Here is a 16,153-nt window from a genome sequence, read left to right as displayed (position 1 = left end):
CCGGAACACCTCCCGGGCAAAGACAATCAGATGGCGGACCTGCTCAGCAGGCACAGCCACCAAATGCACGAGTGGGAGATACATTCATCAGTACTCCAACCGTACTTCCAAAGGTGGGGTCATCCAGAGATAGACCTGTTCGCCACAAGGGAGAACGCAAAATGCCAAAGCTTCGCCGCCAGGTTCTCACACCCACAATCGCAGGGCTATGCGATATGGATGAACTGGTCAGGCAAATTTGCGTACGCTTTTCCCCCAGCACCTCTGATACCGCTGGTGGCACGCAAGCTCAGGCAGCACTCGATGACTCTCATCCTGGTTGCTCCAACGTGGGCTCGCGAACCATGGTACACCACGCTTCTGGAACTGTCCGTGGTACCGCATCAGAGGCTACGTCTCACACCCAGCCTTCTAACGCAGAGCCATGGCGACATTCAGCATCCAGATCCGCAACAGCTCAACCTGGCTATCTGGCTCCTGAAGTCTTAGAGTTTGGCTACCTGCACTTGCCTTCTGACTGTATGGACATCATTCGGGAGGCAAGGAAGCCCACCACCAGAGCATGCTATGCGGAAAAATGGAAGCGGTTTGTCATTTATTGTGCAGACCACAACATTAACCCGCTAGATGCGTCTATTCAAAATATCATTTGTTAACTTTTCCATCTGTACAAATGTAATCTGGCCTATGCTTCCATTCGCATACATCTGTCCGCAATGGCCGCTTATCTCCAGAACAGGCAGCACCTCTCCCTTTTCAGGGTGCCTGCCATTAAGGCCTTTCTGGAGGGACTCAAACGAGTCATTCCTCCGCGGACTCCACCAGCTCCGGAGTGGAACCTCAATGTGGTCCTCACCCGGCTGATGGGTCCTCCCTTTGAACCACTGCATTCCTGCGAGATTCAATTCTTGACATGGAAAGTGGCTTTCCTCATAGCGATTACATCACTGCGACGAGTTAGTGAGCTACAAGCACTAACTATCCAAGAGCCATTTATTCAAATTCATTCTAACAGGGTGGTGCTTCGCACTAACCCTAAATTCCTTCCTAAGGTAGTGTCTCAATTCCATATTAACCAAACTATTGAATTGCCTGTTTTCTTCTAAAATCCTGAGTCATTGGCGGAGCGGATGCTCCACACCCTTGACGTCAAGAGGGCCCTGATGTATTACATCGATAGGACCAAGGATTTTAGGAAGACTAAGCAACTCTTTGTCGCCTTTGCACCACACCACAAAGGTAACCCTATTTCCAAGGCTGGTATTGCTAGGTGGATCATTAAATGTATCCAGATCTGCTATCTGAAAGCAAAACGTACTCTCACCATTCCACCAAGGACCCACTCCACCAGAAAGTTTGGGGCCTCTATGGCATTCCTTGGAAACATTCCTTTGGAAGACATATGTAGAGCAGCCACATGGTCTACCACACACACATTTACAAAGCATTATTGTCTTGATGTGCACTCCAAACAGCAGGCAGCTGTCGGGCAGGCTGTTCTCAAAACACTTTTCCAAACTGCTGCAGCTGGCACGGGCGGCCGCCGTTAATGGGGGGACTGCTATGTATTCTATGCACAGATATGAATTCAGCAGCCCACATGCCTCGAACAGAATATGCTACTTACCAGTATGCATCTGTTCTTGGCATGTAAGGCTGCTGACATTCATATCGCCCGCCCTCCTCCCCGGCGCCCGTAGCAGCTGCCAAAATTCACACATACTTCTTGCATGGTCATCATTCACTTAGTTTCACTCCATCTTGGCCACTATGGCTAAAAACAATCTGAGGATGGAGTCGATGCCCATGCGCACTGTAGTCCAAGGGAGGAGCCACCTATCTCTTGATACTTCGAAGACTCTTCCAGGACAACAATGTGCAATCATCCGGACCCAACACTAGGCGGCGATCTATGCACAGATATGAAAGTCAGCAGCCCTACATGCCAAGAACAGATGCATACTGGTAAGTAGCATATTCGTTAACAAATTGGGCCAAGATTCACACAATAAATGCATCTACTCTTTTAGTAGTGCCCTTATACATTTTTTCAGCTTTGCCTTGTTTTGGAATTCACAGACATGGCCAGAGATACTCATGGAAAGCCATGCCAGCCGCAGGTTTTAAGGCTTTTTACTAGGAATGCCAGTATGTGATATTTTTTCCCGCTGTCATTTTTCAAAAGCTGCATTGTACATGCAGTGCAACTGAGCTTTGGGAAAAGGCAGCCCTGCTGTATAACTGCACATTTCTTTTCCATTGTTCCTCCAGAGGGAATACATTTTTCCTTATGGAGCAACATCTTCACCATCACCTTACAGAGTTTGGGAGGCAAAAGAGGGTTATATCCTCTTTCCTTATTGGAAAGGGATTTACTCCAGTCTACTGCTGGAATACATCTCCGGCCATTTCCATGGTGGAAAGAACAGGCAATGAGTTTGTGATTATGACAAACTCATGAGCTTGTGGGTGTCCATAAACTCTTTGCCAACACCATCCTGCTGCTCGGCGTTAACTACTGTTAAATTGTGCGCACTTGTGTTGTACATGTATGTAAACCTTTCAGGTATCCTTTTGTGAATACCTGGCGGCGTGAATAGAGCCGTATGTATGTAAATCTCAAATAGCACACAACAGTGTCCACTATGCTCCAGGAATGGGGAAATTGCTTGTAGGACACAACTGCCAGGCTGACATTTGTTTAACAGGTCTACACTTCCTCAGAGACAGGGGAGTGGGCAGAAGATCACCAGTAGTAGTGAGTGCTTAGTCAGCATAAGATGTCCCCCGTTTCAGAGTGAGGCAGGGCACAGTGTGAGAATGAGGTAGGACAATGCCAAAATGAAATGTTTGATTTTAGAATCTTTGTTTTTGATCTTTCACACTACTTAATGAAACCTGTTGGATTTTTCTTACTGCAGGGGAGGGTCCATCATATTTATGTCATCCATAGTTGCCTACAATCCTCACTTGGTAAGTCACTTTTCATTAACCTTGTTAAAGCGAAGGCGATGATGGCTCTCTCGCATGTCAAAGTCAGAAGCTCTCAACCAGCTTAATGTCCCATTGTTCATTCTCATCATTTTTTTTAAACTGTAATTTTATTAGTTCCAAGATAAAAACAGTCCAACATGATCAGAATATTACAGGCAAGCAGGTACTCATTTAGCATCCTAATTCCCTGATCGCACCCAAGTGCATTGGGCAGAACCATGAACAACAGTGGCCATGTATCATTCCACAGTAAAATGGTTGAGACTGTCAGCAAGAATACTGAAAGCAAACGTAACAATATTGGCCAATTCTCTATAAAGCATGCAGGAGATGCATGCGCCGCACATTTAAAAATACAAAACGAAATAACCCCCCCCTTTTATCCCTTCCTCTCCCCGGCGTATCACACATAGTAAACTGTATTGTTCATACTCATCATGACCTGTGTGCAATCTGGATAGAATGGTCACAGCTCTTTGGGCAGTTAGTGATTTCAGAATCACTTCATTATCAAGTGAGAGAATGTAAAACAAAATGTCTTTGGATTTACTGTTGTATGGATCAGTTCTTTCCAGGAGTAGATGTGTCTTGTAAGAACAAGCGTCATGTTTGGCATGGCTGCAGGAGTGCACCTTTCTTCCAATTCCTCCAAAGGTGTCCTTCTTAGCATGCCTAGAGGAAGGGGCGGAAGGTTCATTGCCTCTCTAATTAAGATGGGTAGGACTCTCTCTGGCTGCATGTGCCTGATTGCCATGGCCTGCGTGCCATGGTGTATGAATAAACCTTAATGTGTGTCACAAAGAGTTGTCAAGCTGCTATGCAGGGCTGACCCGAGTGTCATGATTCCCTCAAAGAGACCCAGCTTGAGAGATGCCTTCGAGAAAAATGGGAACCGGACCGTTGGCTTGGAGGGACCAACATAAGGCTGGGTTGGGCCATTGGCAGGCAGTTGTCCTGAGTTGTTCCGGGTCCCAAACCATCTTTACAAATTCGGACAGAGAGTAAGAGAAGCGAGATAGAAGACAGATCCACCAGAATCTGGTAAAGAAGTAATTGGGCAAAGCAAGGTAGTCCATGTAAGAAAGTGTCTCTTTTTGACATGGTCACCCCCACTTTTTGCCTGGTATTTGATGCAATTTTGACTGAAGTGCACTGGGTTCCTGTTAATTAGGCTCCCAGTACCAGTGTCCTTTCCATAAAAGAAGGTAACTCTTGAATTGTACCCCAATTGACAAGATCTTTAGCTCCTCTGTAAGTCCCTAGTAAATGTTACCCCTGGTACCCAGGGCATAGATACTAAAGAAGGTCCATAAAGGCTGCAGCATGCATTGTGCCACTCTAAGAGATCCAAAACCAAACTCATGCTCAAACACATGCAGACTGTGCTTGCAGGCTGCATGAAAATGTGCAAACAGGTGTGAAAACCTGACATGTCGCACACACTTTGTGCTTTGTCTACAGACACTGCATGTAATATATGTAAGTCACCCCAACAGCAGGACCTTTAGCCCTAAGATACGGTGCATTATATTACATGTGAGGACCTCTCTGCATGAGCAGATATGCCCCTGTGCGGTCTAGTTCAATTACTAGATAGTGCTAGTGAACTGGGAAGCCATCTTAAGTATATGTACTGGGTACGGGTCACTACAAGCTCCCCGGCTTTACTGAAAGCTATGGTGTTTGGTAGTAAATATCTTGTCTTAATAAATCCATACTGATGCAGTAGTGGATTTATTATGACGTTCCCAGACGGCTCCTTAGAGCTGTCCCCTGAAAACCTACCAGACTCTTAGTGTGCTGGCTGAATGATATGTTCGAGGCATGTGGGCTGCTGAATTCATATCTGTGCATAGATCGCCGCCTAGTGTTGGGTCCGGATGATCGCACATTGTTGTCCTGGAAGAGTATTCGAAGTATCACAAGATAGGTGGCTCCTCCCCTGGACTACAGTGCGCATGGGCATCGACTCCATCCTCAGATTGTTTTTTTCCGCCATTGGGTTCGGATGTATATTGGTTCACTCTAGTCGGAATCGATAAAAACTTTCTTAAGGCCAAAAGACCTTTAGTTTTCTTCGTCAGTATAGTCTTGCGTTCGGTGCCTGGTTCTTCCAGCTCGGTTCCGAGCCGGTTTCCAGGGAACCGCGTGCTTTCGGCGCGGAGGGCCCAGTCGACGCCACAGACCCTATCGACTGATCACCATGGAACGGAGTCCGTTCAAAAGATGTCCTGTGTGCTACTCCAAGTATCCCCACATTGACGTCCACCCGGTGTGCAACAAGTGTCTGTTGCCGGATCATGATGAAGCCAGTTGCATGGCTTGTTCCCGTTTTAGATCCAAGAAGATGCTTAAGCATCGACGCGCTGCGCGCCAGGAGGCCCAGCAAACTGCCCCGGCGCCTGTGGACATCTTCGATGCTGGGGATGATGAGGGAGCTGACCGGGAAGTTGGTGAAAACCTATCGAATCCCGCGTCGGAGGTCGACTATAACTACGATGCGGACGCTGAAATGTTCGAAGAGGAAGAAGACGTCGACGAGGTAGGAGACTACGACGGGACCTTTGGGGCCATGGAAGATAGCTCGAGCAAAGAGCTAACTCAAACTGACATTGGGGCCGAAAAACTTCAAAAGGCTCAGGTCGAGGGATCTCCACTAGGCCTTACCCAAGATCTTACAATGGGTTCTACGGCCCCGCCTTCGGGCTTGGCTACGGATATTACTATTGAGCCGCACCCTGCAAAATCGAAACCAAAAGTAAAACAAACGGTCTTGACGCAAGCGAAAGCACTGGTGCCCCCCTCGAAATCGAAAGTGCGCATTACTTTGGTCGGATCGAATGCCTCGGAGCCGTCGGCAGCGACGAAGCAGAAGGGTGTTTTCGATCCGAAGACACAGGTCAAGAGCGTTGAGACGAAGTCTGCCACGCCGAAGACAAAGGTGAAGGTGGTCGAAGCGAGTAAATCGGCGCCGAAGGTGGTCGACACAAACAAGGGACTCGGTGATCCAAAGGTTCTCGAGACTCCGCGTCAACATGACAAGGCCAAAAGCGGCACAACCCACGAGCCCACGTGTAGTGGTGCCTCGAAGGATCCTGTCGACTCGGCGCGGCCGTCCGCCGCTTTCTCCAAGCAGGTGGCAGACTCCCTAAAGCGCATCAAGGAGAAGGCCTCGACTGTCGGCCCGATAGATCCTCCACCTTCAAGACCGGTCTAGAAACCTCAAAAGGCGTCGACGCCCATTCACTTCACGTTGCCGCCGAAAGTGTCACCGAAGGCTTTAACTCCTAGGTAAGCATGGGCGAATTTTGCGGATCTCGCGTTCGCGAATTTTGCGGATTTGCGGATTCGCAATCCGCAAAATCCGCGAATTCCCGCGAATTTGCGGATTTTTTTTTTTTTTGTGTTCGCCCGTGTTTCTGCCAGTTCGCGAGGGTTTTTACAATTTCGCAATTTGCGAACTTACCTGTCGGGTCGCAAGTTTTGCGAACTTGTTGTTTCTACATGTCCAGCCTGTTTGGGACACTCTTCTTCATCACTGCCACTCTCTGTCACCACTGCCACTCTCTGACTACTCATGCCACCCTCTGGCCCACCCATGCCACCCTCTGTTTCATCACCACACCCTCTGGTTGTCCAGTGTACATTATTTTCGGCAAAGCAAAGCACACCTTCCCTGCCTCAAGTGACCTGAATTAATTTGGGGCTGATTAATGTGTCACAGAATATTTTTTTAGCTGGCACCTGCTTCCTTAGTGCGCCCTGATTAGTGATCTTTTGCACTTGCTAAGTGCTTTCATTGTTGCAAAATTAGTTACAACACCTGCCCTGCCCCAACTGACAATAATGAATTAGGGGCTAATTAATGTGTCACTGAAAGAATTTAAAGTTCCAGCCTGGCACCTGCTTGTCTGCTCCTTTAGCTGTAAATCAGGACCTTTGTGGCATACAGTTAAGGTCAGAGCAGGGTCACACAATAGTTGCAAGCAGGCAACCGAATTCTGGAGGGCCCCCTCAGGAAGCAATACAAAGAATCGTTACAAATCATGAGGTTGACCTTTTGCACCTGCTCATTGCTTTTGCTTTTGCTGAAATCGTTTTGCGGTTTTTTTCGCGCTATTCGCGGGGCGCGGCGTCGTGCGAAACCGACCGCGGAAGCCGCCAATTCGTGCGAATGAGCATTTTATTTTTTTGCGGCTTGTTGTTTCGCGAGTTTTTTTGCAGTATTCGCGAGCCGCTTGCAGCGCAACACGCGAATTTACCCCAAGGTCGAGTACGGGCGCGGCCATTTTGTTTGCGTGACGTATTTCCGTTTCCGCCCGCTATGTATAATCTCGCGCAGTAAGCGCATTGCGAGTAGAGGTTCGCACGAGATCGCGCGGGAAATCTAGAGGTTCGCACGAGATCGCGAGGAAAATCTCGCGCGAACTGACTTTCGCGCTCGGAAACGGGCGCCGGCCATCTTGTTTTTCATTCATTTCCTGTGTCTGGGCATGGTGTTTAATCCTCTTGATATCTTTCCCATCCTTTGCTTGTTTTCAGTTTTTTTTTTACGATTTTGCTTCTTATCTATCCCTCTCTTTTCCTAGCTGTATATTTTTGTCTTTTCTGCTATTTTTCTTTACTTTTAAACTACTTTTGTAAACTCTTTTCTTTTCTTCTTCCCTATCCTATTCTTTCTTAATTTTCTACTTCTTCCTACCTTACCTGCCCAGACCATGGTCAAGCCAGGCGCCGTGAAGCTGCCCAGGCACTTGAGGGCCGCAGCGGCGGCGGGGAGTAGTGCTGGACCCAGTGGCAGGACAGCAGGCGTGAGATCGAGGGGGGAGCAGGTGACGCGCCGGGAGATATTCAGCCCGGAGGAAGTGGGCGCGCTGGTCTACTTCGTCCAGCGCCGCCTGCCCAGGACCATCGCGGGAGGCGGCAGGATCGCGGCCGGCGGCTATAACATGCGGGAGCGCCGGAAGCGGTGGGAGAAGGTGTGCTGGGCCATATCCCACCTCTACGGGGTCCAGCGCACCTACAGCCAGGTCACCCATCGCTGGACGGACCTCCTGGACCGCGAGCGCGACCTGCTGGACCAGCTCGGCTTGGAGATCCCCGGGCTTGGTGAGTAGTAGTAGCCATTGGCATTTAATCACTCACTACTATGATGTTTTCTCCTGCTCTGTGTTGTTGTATTGCAAATATTTGTTTTTTACATGGAGCAAGCCAATAATGCCGCTGATGACGATTACATTGTAGTTAAATTATATTTCAAAATCTTCTGTGCATTTCAGGTGCACTGCTCTCCTTCTCAGTGGGGTTGCTACTATGCTTATTTGTTTTCTATTTCGTGGTCTCATTGGCCTGAGTAACTATTATGTATGAGTGTACTTAACAGAACTGCGTAATGCTAGACACTAGGGGGCAGATTACATTTACAAGCCCCTTGCGCCACGTTTACGTTGCCTTGCGTGACGCAACAGCGGCGTAAACGTGCCGCATCCCTGCAAGTCATTTACAGCATGACGCATCTAGGGAGATGCGTCACGTTATAAAGCCATGGGCCTGCACCACAATGGGTGCGTTCCTAGTACGCAGGGTGGGCGGTCCAGCGGCTGTGCGCCTCGCAAAATTGCCTGCGTGAAATCTACAAGATTTAACGCAGGCACTTCTGCGACGCTGCTACGTCAATTCAATTCCTTATGTCTGCTCGAAGCAGGCGAAAGGACTGACACAGCATGTAAAGTATTGGGTGGCCCTGAGCATTACTGGAGTTGCATTGCGTTGGCGACGTGACTCCAGCGATGCGCCGCTCTTACGTGACGAGATGCGTCACGCAAGTGCCTACCCTTGCGCCAGGGCGCGCCGCATTGTAAATGAGGCACATCTGCCGTGTCGCAAGGGTAGTTTTGCGTGACGCATTTGATCTGGCGCATCTCTGGAGATGCGCCAGAACGCGTAAGTAAGTATGCCCCTAAGGGGCAGAATTGCAATTACCGTCGCATCCCTGCAAAGTAGCAGGGATGCGCCATTAATTGTGCGGCCCGCTACCACCACCAAACATGGTGCGCCGTATTTGCAATGCGGCTCCCCATGGGCCCAAAACGTCACCGAAGCTTTACTGCTGGAGTTGCGTCGCAACGATGGCGCAGCTCCATCAATGCTCTGGGGTACCCTATCTCCCCAATGCTGGGTCAAGCCGTACGTCTGCTTCAAGCAGGTGCAGGGTTTGTGTGACGCATCATTGTCCTAAAGGTGACTGATTGATATTTTGTAGATTTCCCTCAGCCACTATTAGGATGTGTTCCAGCGCAGGAATGCCCTCCCTTGCGCCGGAACGCCCCCTGATGGCGCAGGGCTTTATAACGGGATGCATCTCCCAAATGCGTCACGTTGTTATAATATTATACGCCGCACCATGGCGCCCTTTTTTGTTTAGCTGCTGCGTCACAAAAGTCACGCAAGAACGGCGCAAAAGAGCCGCAAGGGCTTAAATCTGCCCCTTCCTTTGTAACCCTGACAATAAGAAAAATAGTGGCGGTGGATTGATAGTTTGACTATTTAAATGACTGGTAATGTAGCAGGCAACTGTTAGTGTTGTCACTGATCTGACTGAAATCACAATGGAGTTTGTCTGTCACTTTGCGTCTTGCCTGCGGACTGCTGCCTGCCAGTCCTAGGTGAACGTTTCAGTACTTTGTTTAGTGAGTTACGTGACTTTCGAAGTCACAGGTCCGCAAATAAATAAAAAGTAACCATAATCAATATAATTTCGCGGAAATATTTTGTTATTGTTCTTTTGAAATGTTTGATTTGGTTGACATTGACAAGCAACAATCATCCATGTTTTCTGTTCTTTCTTTCATGTTGTACGTCAGCTCCCCCCAGGGGCGAGAGGAGGACACAGGAGCAGCAGGCGGCGGATGCTGTTCATCAACAGGGCCAGGATCGGGCAGGCGAGGGCTCCTCTGCTGGCCCCAGTAAGTTTTCATTTTAGACTAGTACCTATTTTTCCTAGCGTTCCTCATTTGAATTTTTTCAAAATTGTCTTTGCTCTTCTTGTAGACTGTATCTAAATTCTTATCCTGCCTCTACTATGACTCCCTGTGGTATTACTAGATTATTCTTATTAGTCTGTCTGTGTAGCTAACTAAGATTGCACGGTTGGCGAAACTCCCATGATTCTAGTCAGCAATAGCTCTATCAACTTAGTGCAGTCCTCTGGGATTGTCCATAATGTCTTTTGAAGTGTTCTATCTGGACTCATGCTTGCAAAAATTGCAAAACCTTTCGTTCAGTCACTCTAGTCTGGAGGACCAAAAAACACAGATTGTATTTAAATTTAAAAGCTTTATTAAAAGTAAACACATTTATTAAAATGAAGTCATAATAAAACTAAACGTTTAACTGATAATGGAAAAGTGGTTAGTGCTGACGATTAATTGAAGACATTTCTTGTGGTCGAGCCGAGCTCTCACCTGGTTTCAACTTGATCTTGTTGTTAGAAGTCCATCTTCTGTCTGTGTGGAGAAAAATGGTGCGTGTTAAAAAATCAGCCTTCATCAGTTGTGCCAAAAAGTGCAGCAAGACAACCTTCCCTGGAAAAAGGGACATTTTTTTTAACTTTAACGTAGACAGTCACAAATTACATTGTTTTCACATGTCTTCATTCCTAGACCAAATACTAGTGACTAGTGAGTGCTTTATTCTAAGATTCTTAAATGTACTTTGTAGGTGGAACATCTGGTGGCGGGGCCAGTGTGGTGGTGGTGCTCGACACGGAGGCGGAGGGCAATTCATCATCAGGGGAGGAGGCGGCGGCGGCGGCTGTGAGAGTTGAGACGGTGGTGGCGGCCAGAGGTAAGCTCTTATATATTCCTTACTTATTGAGATTCAAGACTAGCTGGGAAGGCAAGAATATGAGATGCATGGCTGGGTGAATGATGAAGCAATGATGGGTGGAAGGACAACAGCCTGGGTGGGTGACACAGAAACTGTATGTGTCCATATACCTGGATCATGCTACTATCTGACTCTTAGATAGCATATGTGTATCTAGAGCAGGGGTACTCATAGTACGGCCCGCGGGCCGGTGGTGGCCCGGCAAGCCTTCCTTGGCGGTGCGCAGACCTTGCAGACAATCACTGCTCCCCCGGCCCCCACAGAGCAGAGGCTTTTTTGTATTTCACCTGTTAGCGCCCCTGCATCTCCACTCTGACAATCACTGCTCCCCCGGCCCCCACAGAGCAGAGTGGAGATGCAAGGCCACAAAGAGGTGAAATAGAACAAAGCCTCTGCTCTGTGGGGCCGGGCAAGCAGTGATTGTCAGGGTGGAGAAGCAGGGGCGCTAAAACAAACAAAGCCTCAATAATATGTTAATGGTCTTTTAAAGACCTGTTAAGTACTTTGGTGTTGTTGTCTGTGTGTGCGCGTTGAGGAAGCGGTCTCAACCCGGGCTGAAGGCTGACACAGATAGACACACACACAGTGAGATGACAGAGGGAGAGGGAGGGCAGGAGGGAGAGAGAGATGGAGGGAGGGCAGGAGGGACAGCAGGAGGGAGAGAGATGTATGTAAATGCTGGGTCTGGTGGCTCAGTGGATGAGGGCATCTGCTGCAGGGACCTGTGTGCAACCTCATGGTCACAAGTTATCGTTTTGCTTTAGCCCCGCCCCCTCTGACTCCGCCCCCACCAGTGCGGCCCTCGGCCACAAACTACACTGTAAATGTAGCCCCTGAGAGAAAGTTTGTGAGTACCCATGATCTAGAGAGAGTAGATGGTCAGTGGATGAACTAAGTGTAACTTTGAAGAGCATGTAACACTGCACCCGCACGTCCGTTCCAGTGTAGGAAAGGCAAGGAAAAGAACTTTTAATTTTGTCCAAATACTACCATAAGTAGTAGCAGTAGTTTGTATTGCAAGCACTGCATAGATCCGGTTATTATGGTGGCCACTCCCTACCTCTCTTAATAAGTTTAGTAGTACTCAGTCATTCATGTGTGGATGTATCACTGCCTGTCACTCAATAAAAAGCAAAGCACCTAAAGTCATCCCATATATAAGCAAAAACATCCCATGTGAAGTGATAGATAATCAGATTATTTATCTTCTTCAATTTTCCATTTCTAGTACTCATTTCCACTGTAGGGTGAAAGTTAAATTAATTAAGCAGTAGCCCTTGAGTTGTAACAGAGTATTCTCAGTGCCACCCGTAATAGAAAAGTAAGAGATTCACCACCTGCATGTACTGGACGGGTACAGTAACGCAACGGCAACGCAAGTCTAGGTCACTCCTCATGGCGTGCGTCTCTTTTTCTCGGGTGCAAGTTTACCGCGCTGGCATTATGCCGGCTTGCAGAAAATAACGTACCAATTTTCCAAAACAAGAGACAAGAAGAAGAATAAGACTGGTGTACTTTCATAGTCGACTCCAATGGAAGTCCACAGTGCTCATAGAATTTGTTCCTTAAACTCCCACTAATGTTAGAGCAAGGATGAAGAAGTGTGAGGTTAGATAGATACTGGCCTCAATAGTTATGTAATGCGCTTGCAAGTTGCTAGTTGTACTGCAGCACACATTTCTGCTGAATGATTGAGTTAATCTTAAAGAGCATTGGTTACAGACTATGTCTTTCTTTCTTCATATAGGTTCTCCTTCCAAACGAACAAGGAGGAAGGAGCTGGCTAGAGCGGCCCGGCAACGGAGAATCGAGGCCACTGTTGCGGAATATCGGCGGCTGGTGGCCCTGGAGGACGAGGAAAGTGTGCGGTCGACAACAACGACAACGTCGTCCTCCGTGGCCTCACCGGCTGCCACCGTGACCCAGCACAGTGGTCCACCGAGACTGAGCCGGGCTGCCAAAGGCAAACGCCACCGCCGAGCAGCAAGGCCAACAGCTGCTTCTCACAGGCCTTGCACCTGCAAGGCAGTGAAGGCACGCCTGCGCCGCACTACCCTGATGGTGTCCCGCCTTCAGCAGGAGCTCGCCTTGCTCCGCGAGGAGCATGATGCCCTGGCCCAAAAAGTTAACAGCATCCACCCATAGTGTCCCTTGCCCCTTTTTTAGAGACTTTTGGGGGGTGGGAATTGGGAGTTGGGTTTTTGGGGACTTTTGAAGGACAATCGTTGGGGTTAGGGAGGGTCTTGCGGGAGATTATTTTGTTAGGGATATAAATATACTTTTTCAAACTTTATCTGAGCATACCTGTTTTTTACTGCTTGCCTGGTGGGTGGGGGTTTAACGTTGACTGTTTTCCTGAAAGTTTAGTTCCATTTTCTTCCTTTAAGTGTAAATGCCCAAATGTTTTCAACACTAAGTGCCTCTCACAGACTAAGTGAAGTGAATCCAAGAGTCCTAGGACTTTAGTAGTACTACCTTCAGGCTCTCGTCTCTCGTACTAATACTCCATTATACCCCCAAACCACCAAACGCTTATCTTACCTGTAATTTGTGTTTGAAAGTAGGGCTAGGCCCAGGGCTGGCTCCACGGGAAACACCGAATAACGTTGGCAATCTTGGTCGGATAAAATTTCCTCATAGCGGTGGTAGTAGTGGTGTGACACAGTGGCAGTTGCATGCCTATGAAAAAAAAGAAAATGAAATCTGGTTTGTCCTCCTGAGCAATTCAACGGTACAACTGAGAATATAGCAGGTGACAGAAGTACAGTAGAGCAGTGCCACATTGTAGCCTAACAAATGGTAAAGTATAACTACTAATTCGGTTGAAGTTCTTTCACATTAGCAATGGTTCTTTGTCAAGCAGAGTAAGAATATATCATCGACAACTGTGGAAAGAAAGAATGCGACAGTACAGGGCCTGTGTGGAATTATTGATAACTATATTCAACATAAGGTCTCTGTAGCCAGATACCCGAGAGCCTTGCTGGTCACTATAAATCCATTCACAACAACACTCAATGGGGTTGGTCTGGAAGGTGTCACGTTTACTCCCCGTGATCCAGTCGATGCAAATATGGTTCCACCTCCAAATGTCACCAACACCCAGAAGTGTAAACACAGGGTGTTCGAGGCATTAGGCGAGGGAGAAAAATAACAAACTAAAATAAAAAATGTGGGATGGGTAAAGGTAGGGTCAGCAGGGAAAGGATACCTGTAAGAGAAGACAAGACAGGCATCAGTGAAGTGATGTCCTAACATACAAGGGTACTCTCATATAGTCTCACTAAATAGTCTGCAAGTCTCCCGCCTACTCATGGGAAATGTAGTTTCATAGTACGGTAGGCGCTTAGGGGCTGCGTAACCTGACAGAAGGTATAGTAGATAGAAAAGGAGAAATTGCTTTTTTTCTAGGTGTCCCCTCACTCACCAGGGTTGCCCCTTGGTGACATGCTTCATCATTGGGGCCATCCCAGTCCTCTACGGCCTGGGGCGTGCTGCGACTTGCGAATTACGTAGGAGCACTTACAAATGACTATGTGTGGTGCAGATAGTGGAGTGGACTAAGTGATGTGTTAAGGGATCAATGTAGAAGCCGAGAGAGAGCAAAGAAATGCAGTCACAGTCAGAGAAAAAGGCAAGGGATACTGTATCTATGTGGTTGTAGTGGTCCTGTTGGAAGTGGTAAGTAAGTTGCCCGCAGAAAAAAAATCCTCCTATTAGCGGCACTCCTCCATTGCAGCCGACGCTTCGTCCACCGATGTTGGTCACCAGAAGACACCCTGTCCACTGCCTGCCTGATGCTGAATTGTGGCTCGCTACTGTGAAGCCTGACTCCATCCTTTTTTCCCCATTGCAGAGACTGAAACCCGGCCTGTAATTATTCAACGAAAAACAGGAAGTGATATAATATTACAACACCACTGATAAATAAATATAAGGTATGTAGGCTGTGGAGTGCAAAAAGTCACAATTTGTTTTTCCTAGTAGACAGACAGTACAATGTTTTTGAAAGTGCGTACTCTGAGTCACCTTTTGAAGGATAAGTAAGTATGGGCAAATTAATGTAGCGGATCTTGCCCCTCAAGCTAGGTGTACTGTAAACTGTGTTTTAGAACAAAAATAGATCTTCCTAGCAGTGCTCCCACCCAAAAAACGAGGCCTAGCAGAAAACTGGAGACAAAACTTACTTTGAAAGTAAAAGTAGGCCGAAGTACCCTAATTACCCATTACCCCCCGTGGATTGTATTCAAACCACTTGCAAGCAACCAAGCAAAAGTAGCCATAGCCAGCATCGCTCCAAGACTCGAAATCCCCCCCACTCAAACACATGCAATAGAAATACTGCTAACCCTAACGAACCCTAAGTTAAGAATAGTGGCAAAGGCTTTCTTTAACTATGCCAAATCCCCCCTTTCCCACCATGGATTTTCTTCAAATGACTTGCAACCAAAATTACACATTCTCACGAGTGCTCTAAGACCCCAGAACTCAGTTTGAAAAATCTAGAACACCCCGATACACATGCAATCCTGCTGCTAGGGCTAACCCTAACGAACCCTAAGTTACAAAAAGTGCCAAAACTAAAGGCTTTTCCGCGCGGATTTTGTCCCAGCCACTTCTACCCGGTATTAGACCTTCCCAGGAATGCCCCAAGACCCGGCAACCCACCCGCCAAGAAGCATAACACCCCCAAACAGGCCAAAAGCAAAATCTCATACTTGCAATATTTCTGGGCCTTCGGTCCAAACGCGCTGCGTAGCTAGGCCATAAGTCGGGGTTGGCACGACGGATTTCCTGAAAAGCAAATGCAATCAAGATTAGAGTGTCCCAGCAGTGCTCCCAGACCACGAAACTCACCCACAAACACCAGGAAGCCCCCCAAACAGGCCCCCGAAAACGCTACATAGAGCAAAATGTCAGAAATAGCCCAAAAAAAAAATCGGCCTGGATTTTGTCCCAACCACTTCTACCCGGTATTAGACCTTCCCAGGAATGCCCCAAGACCCGGCAACCCACCCGCCAAGAAGCATAACACCCCCAAACAGGCCAAAAGCAAAATCTCATACTTGCAATATTTCTGGGCCTTCGGTCCAAACGCGCTGCGTAGCTAGGCCATAAGTCGGGGTTGGCACGACGGATTTCCTGAAAAGCAAATGCAATCAAGATTAGAGTGTCCCAGCAGTGCTCCCAGACCACGAAACTCACCCGCAAACAGACGGAACCCCCCCTAAGAGCACCTCAAAGGGAAGCAAGTCATCAAAAACACAAAAAA

At 47.8% G+C, this 16,153-nt stretch overlaps 1 protein-coding gene and 1 long non-coding RNA gene across 4 annotated transcripts in view; both read left to right on the top strand.

Moving 5' to 3' along the window:
- The window catches only part of LOC147716748 (dehydrogenase/reductase SDR family member 4-like), a 315,514-nt gene that overhangs the window by 137,902 nt on the left and 161,459 nt on the right, over positions 1 to 16,153 (top strand). For all 3 annotated transcript variants that reach the window (XM_086923689.1, XM_086923690.1, XM_086923691.1), the window contains exon 6: positions 2,922 to 2,973. In XM_086923689.1, the coding sequence (XP_086779815.1) occupies positions 2,922 to 2,973 (52 nt within the window). The remainder of the gene's footprint in view (positions 1 to 2,921; positions 2,974 to 16,153) is intronic.
- LOC147716749 (uncharacterized) lies at positions 9,855 to 14,258 on the top strand. The gene is made up of 3 exons (XR_015296042.1): positions 9,855 to 9,959; positions 10,714 to 10,839; positions 12,629 to 14,258. It is a non-coding gene; the product is annotated as an uncharacterized LOC147716749 (long non-coding RNA).

This window comes from Lissotriton vulgaris, chromosome 5, assembly GCF_964263255.1.
Source record: "Lissotriton vulgaris chromosome 5, aLisVul1.2, whole genome shotgun sequence".
Taxonomy (NCBI): Eukaryota; Metazoa; Chordata; class Amphibia; order Caudata; family Salamandridae; genus Lissotriton; species Lissotriton vulgaris.
Note: the sequence above shows the minus strand (reverse complement) of the source record. Positions and strands in the feature narration are given on the sequence as shown.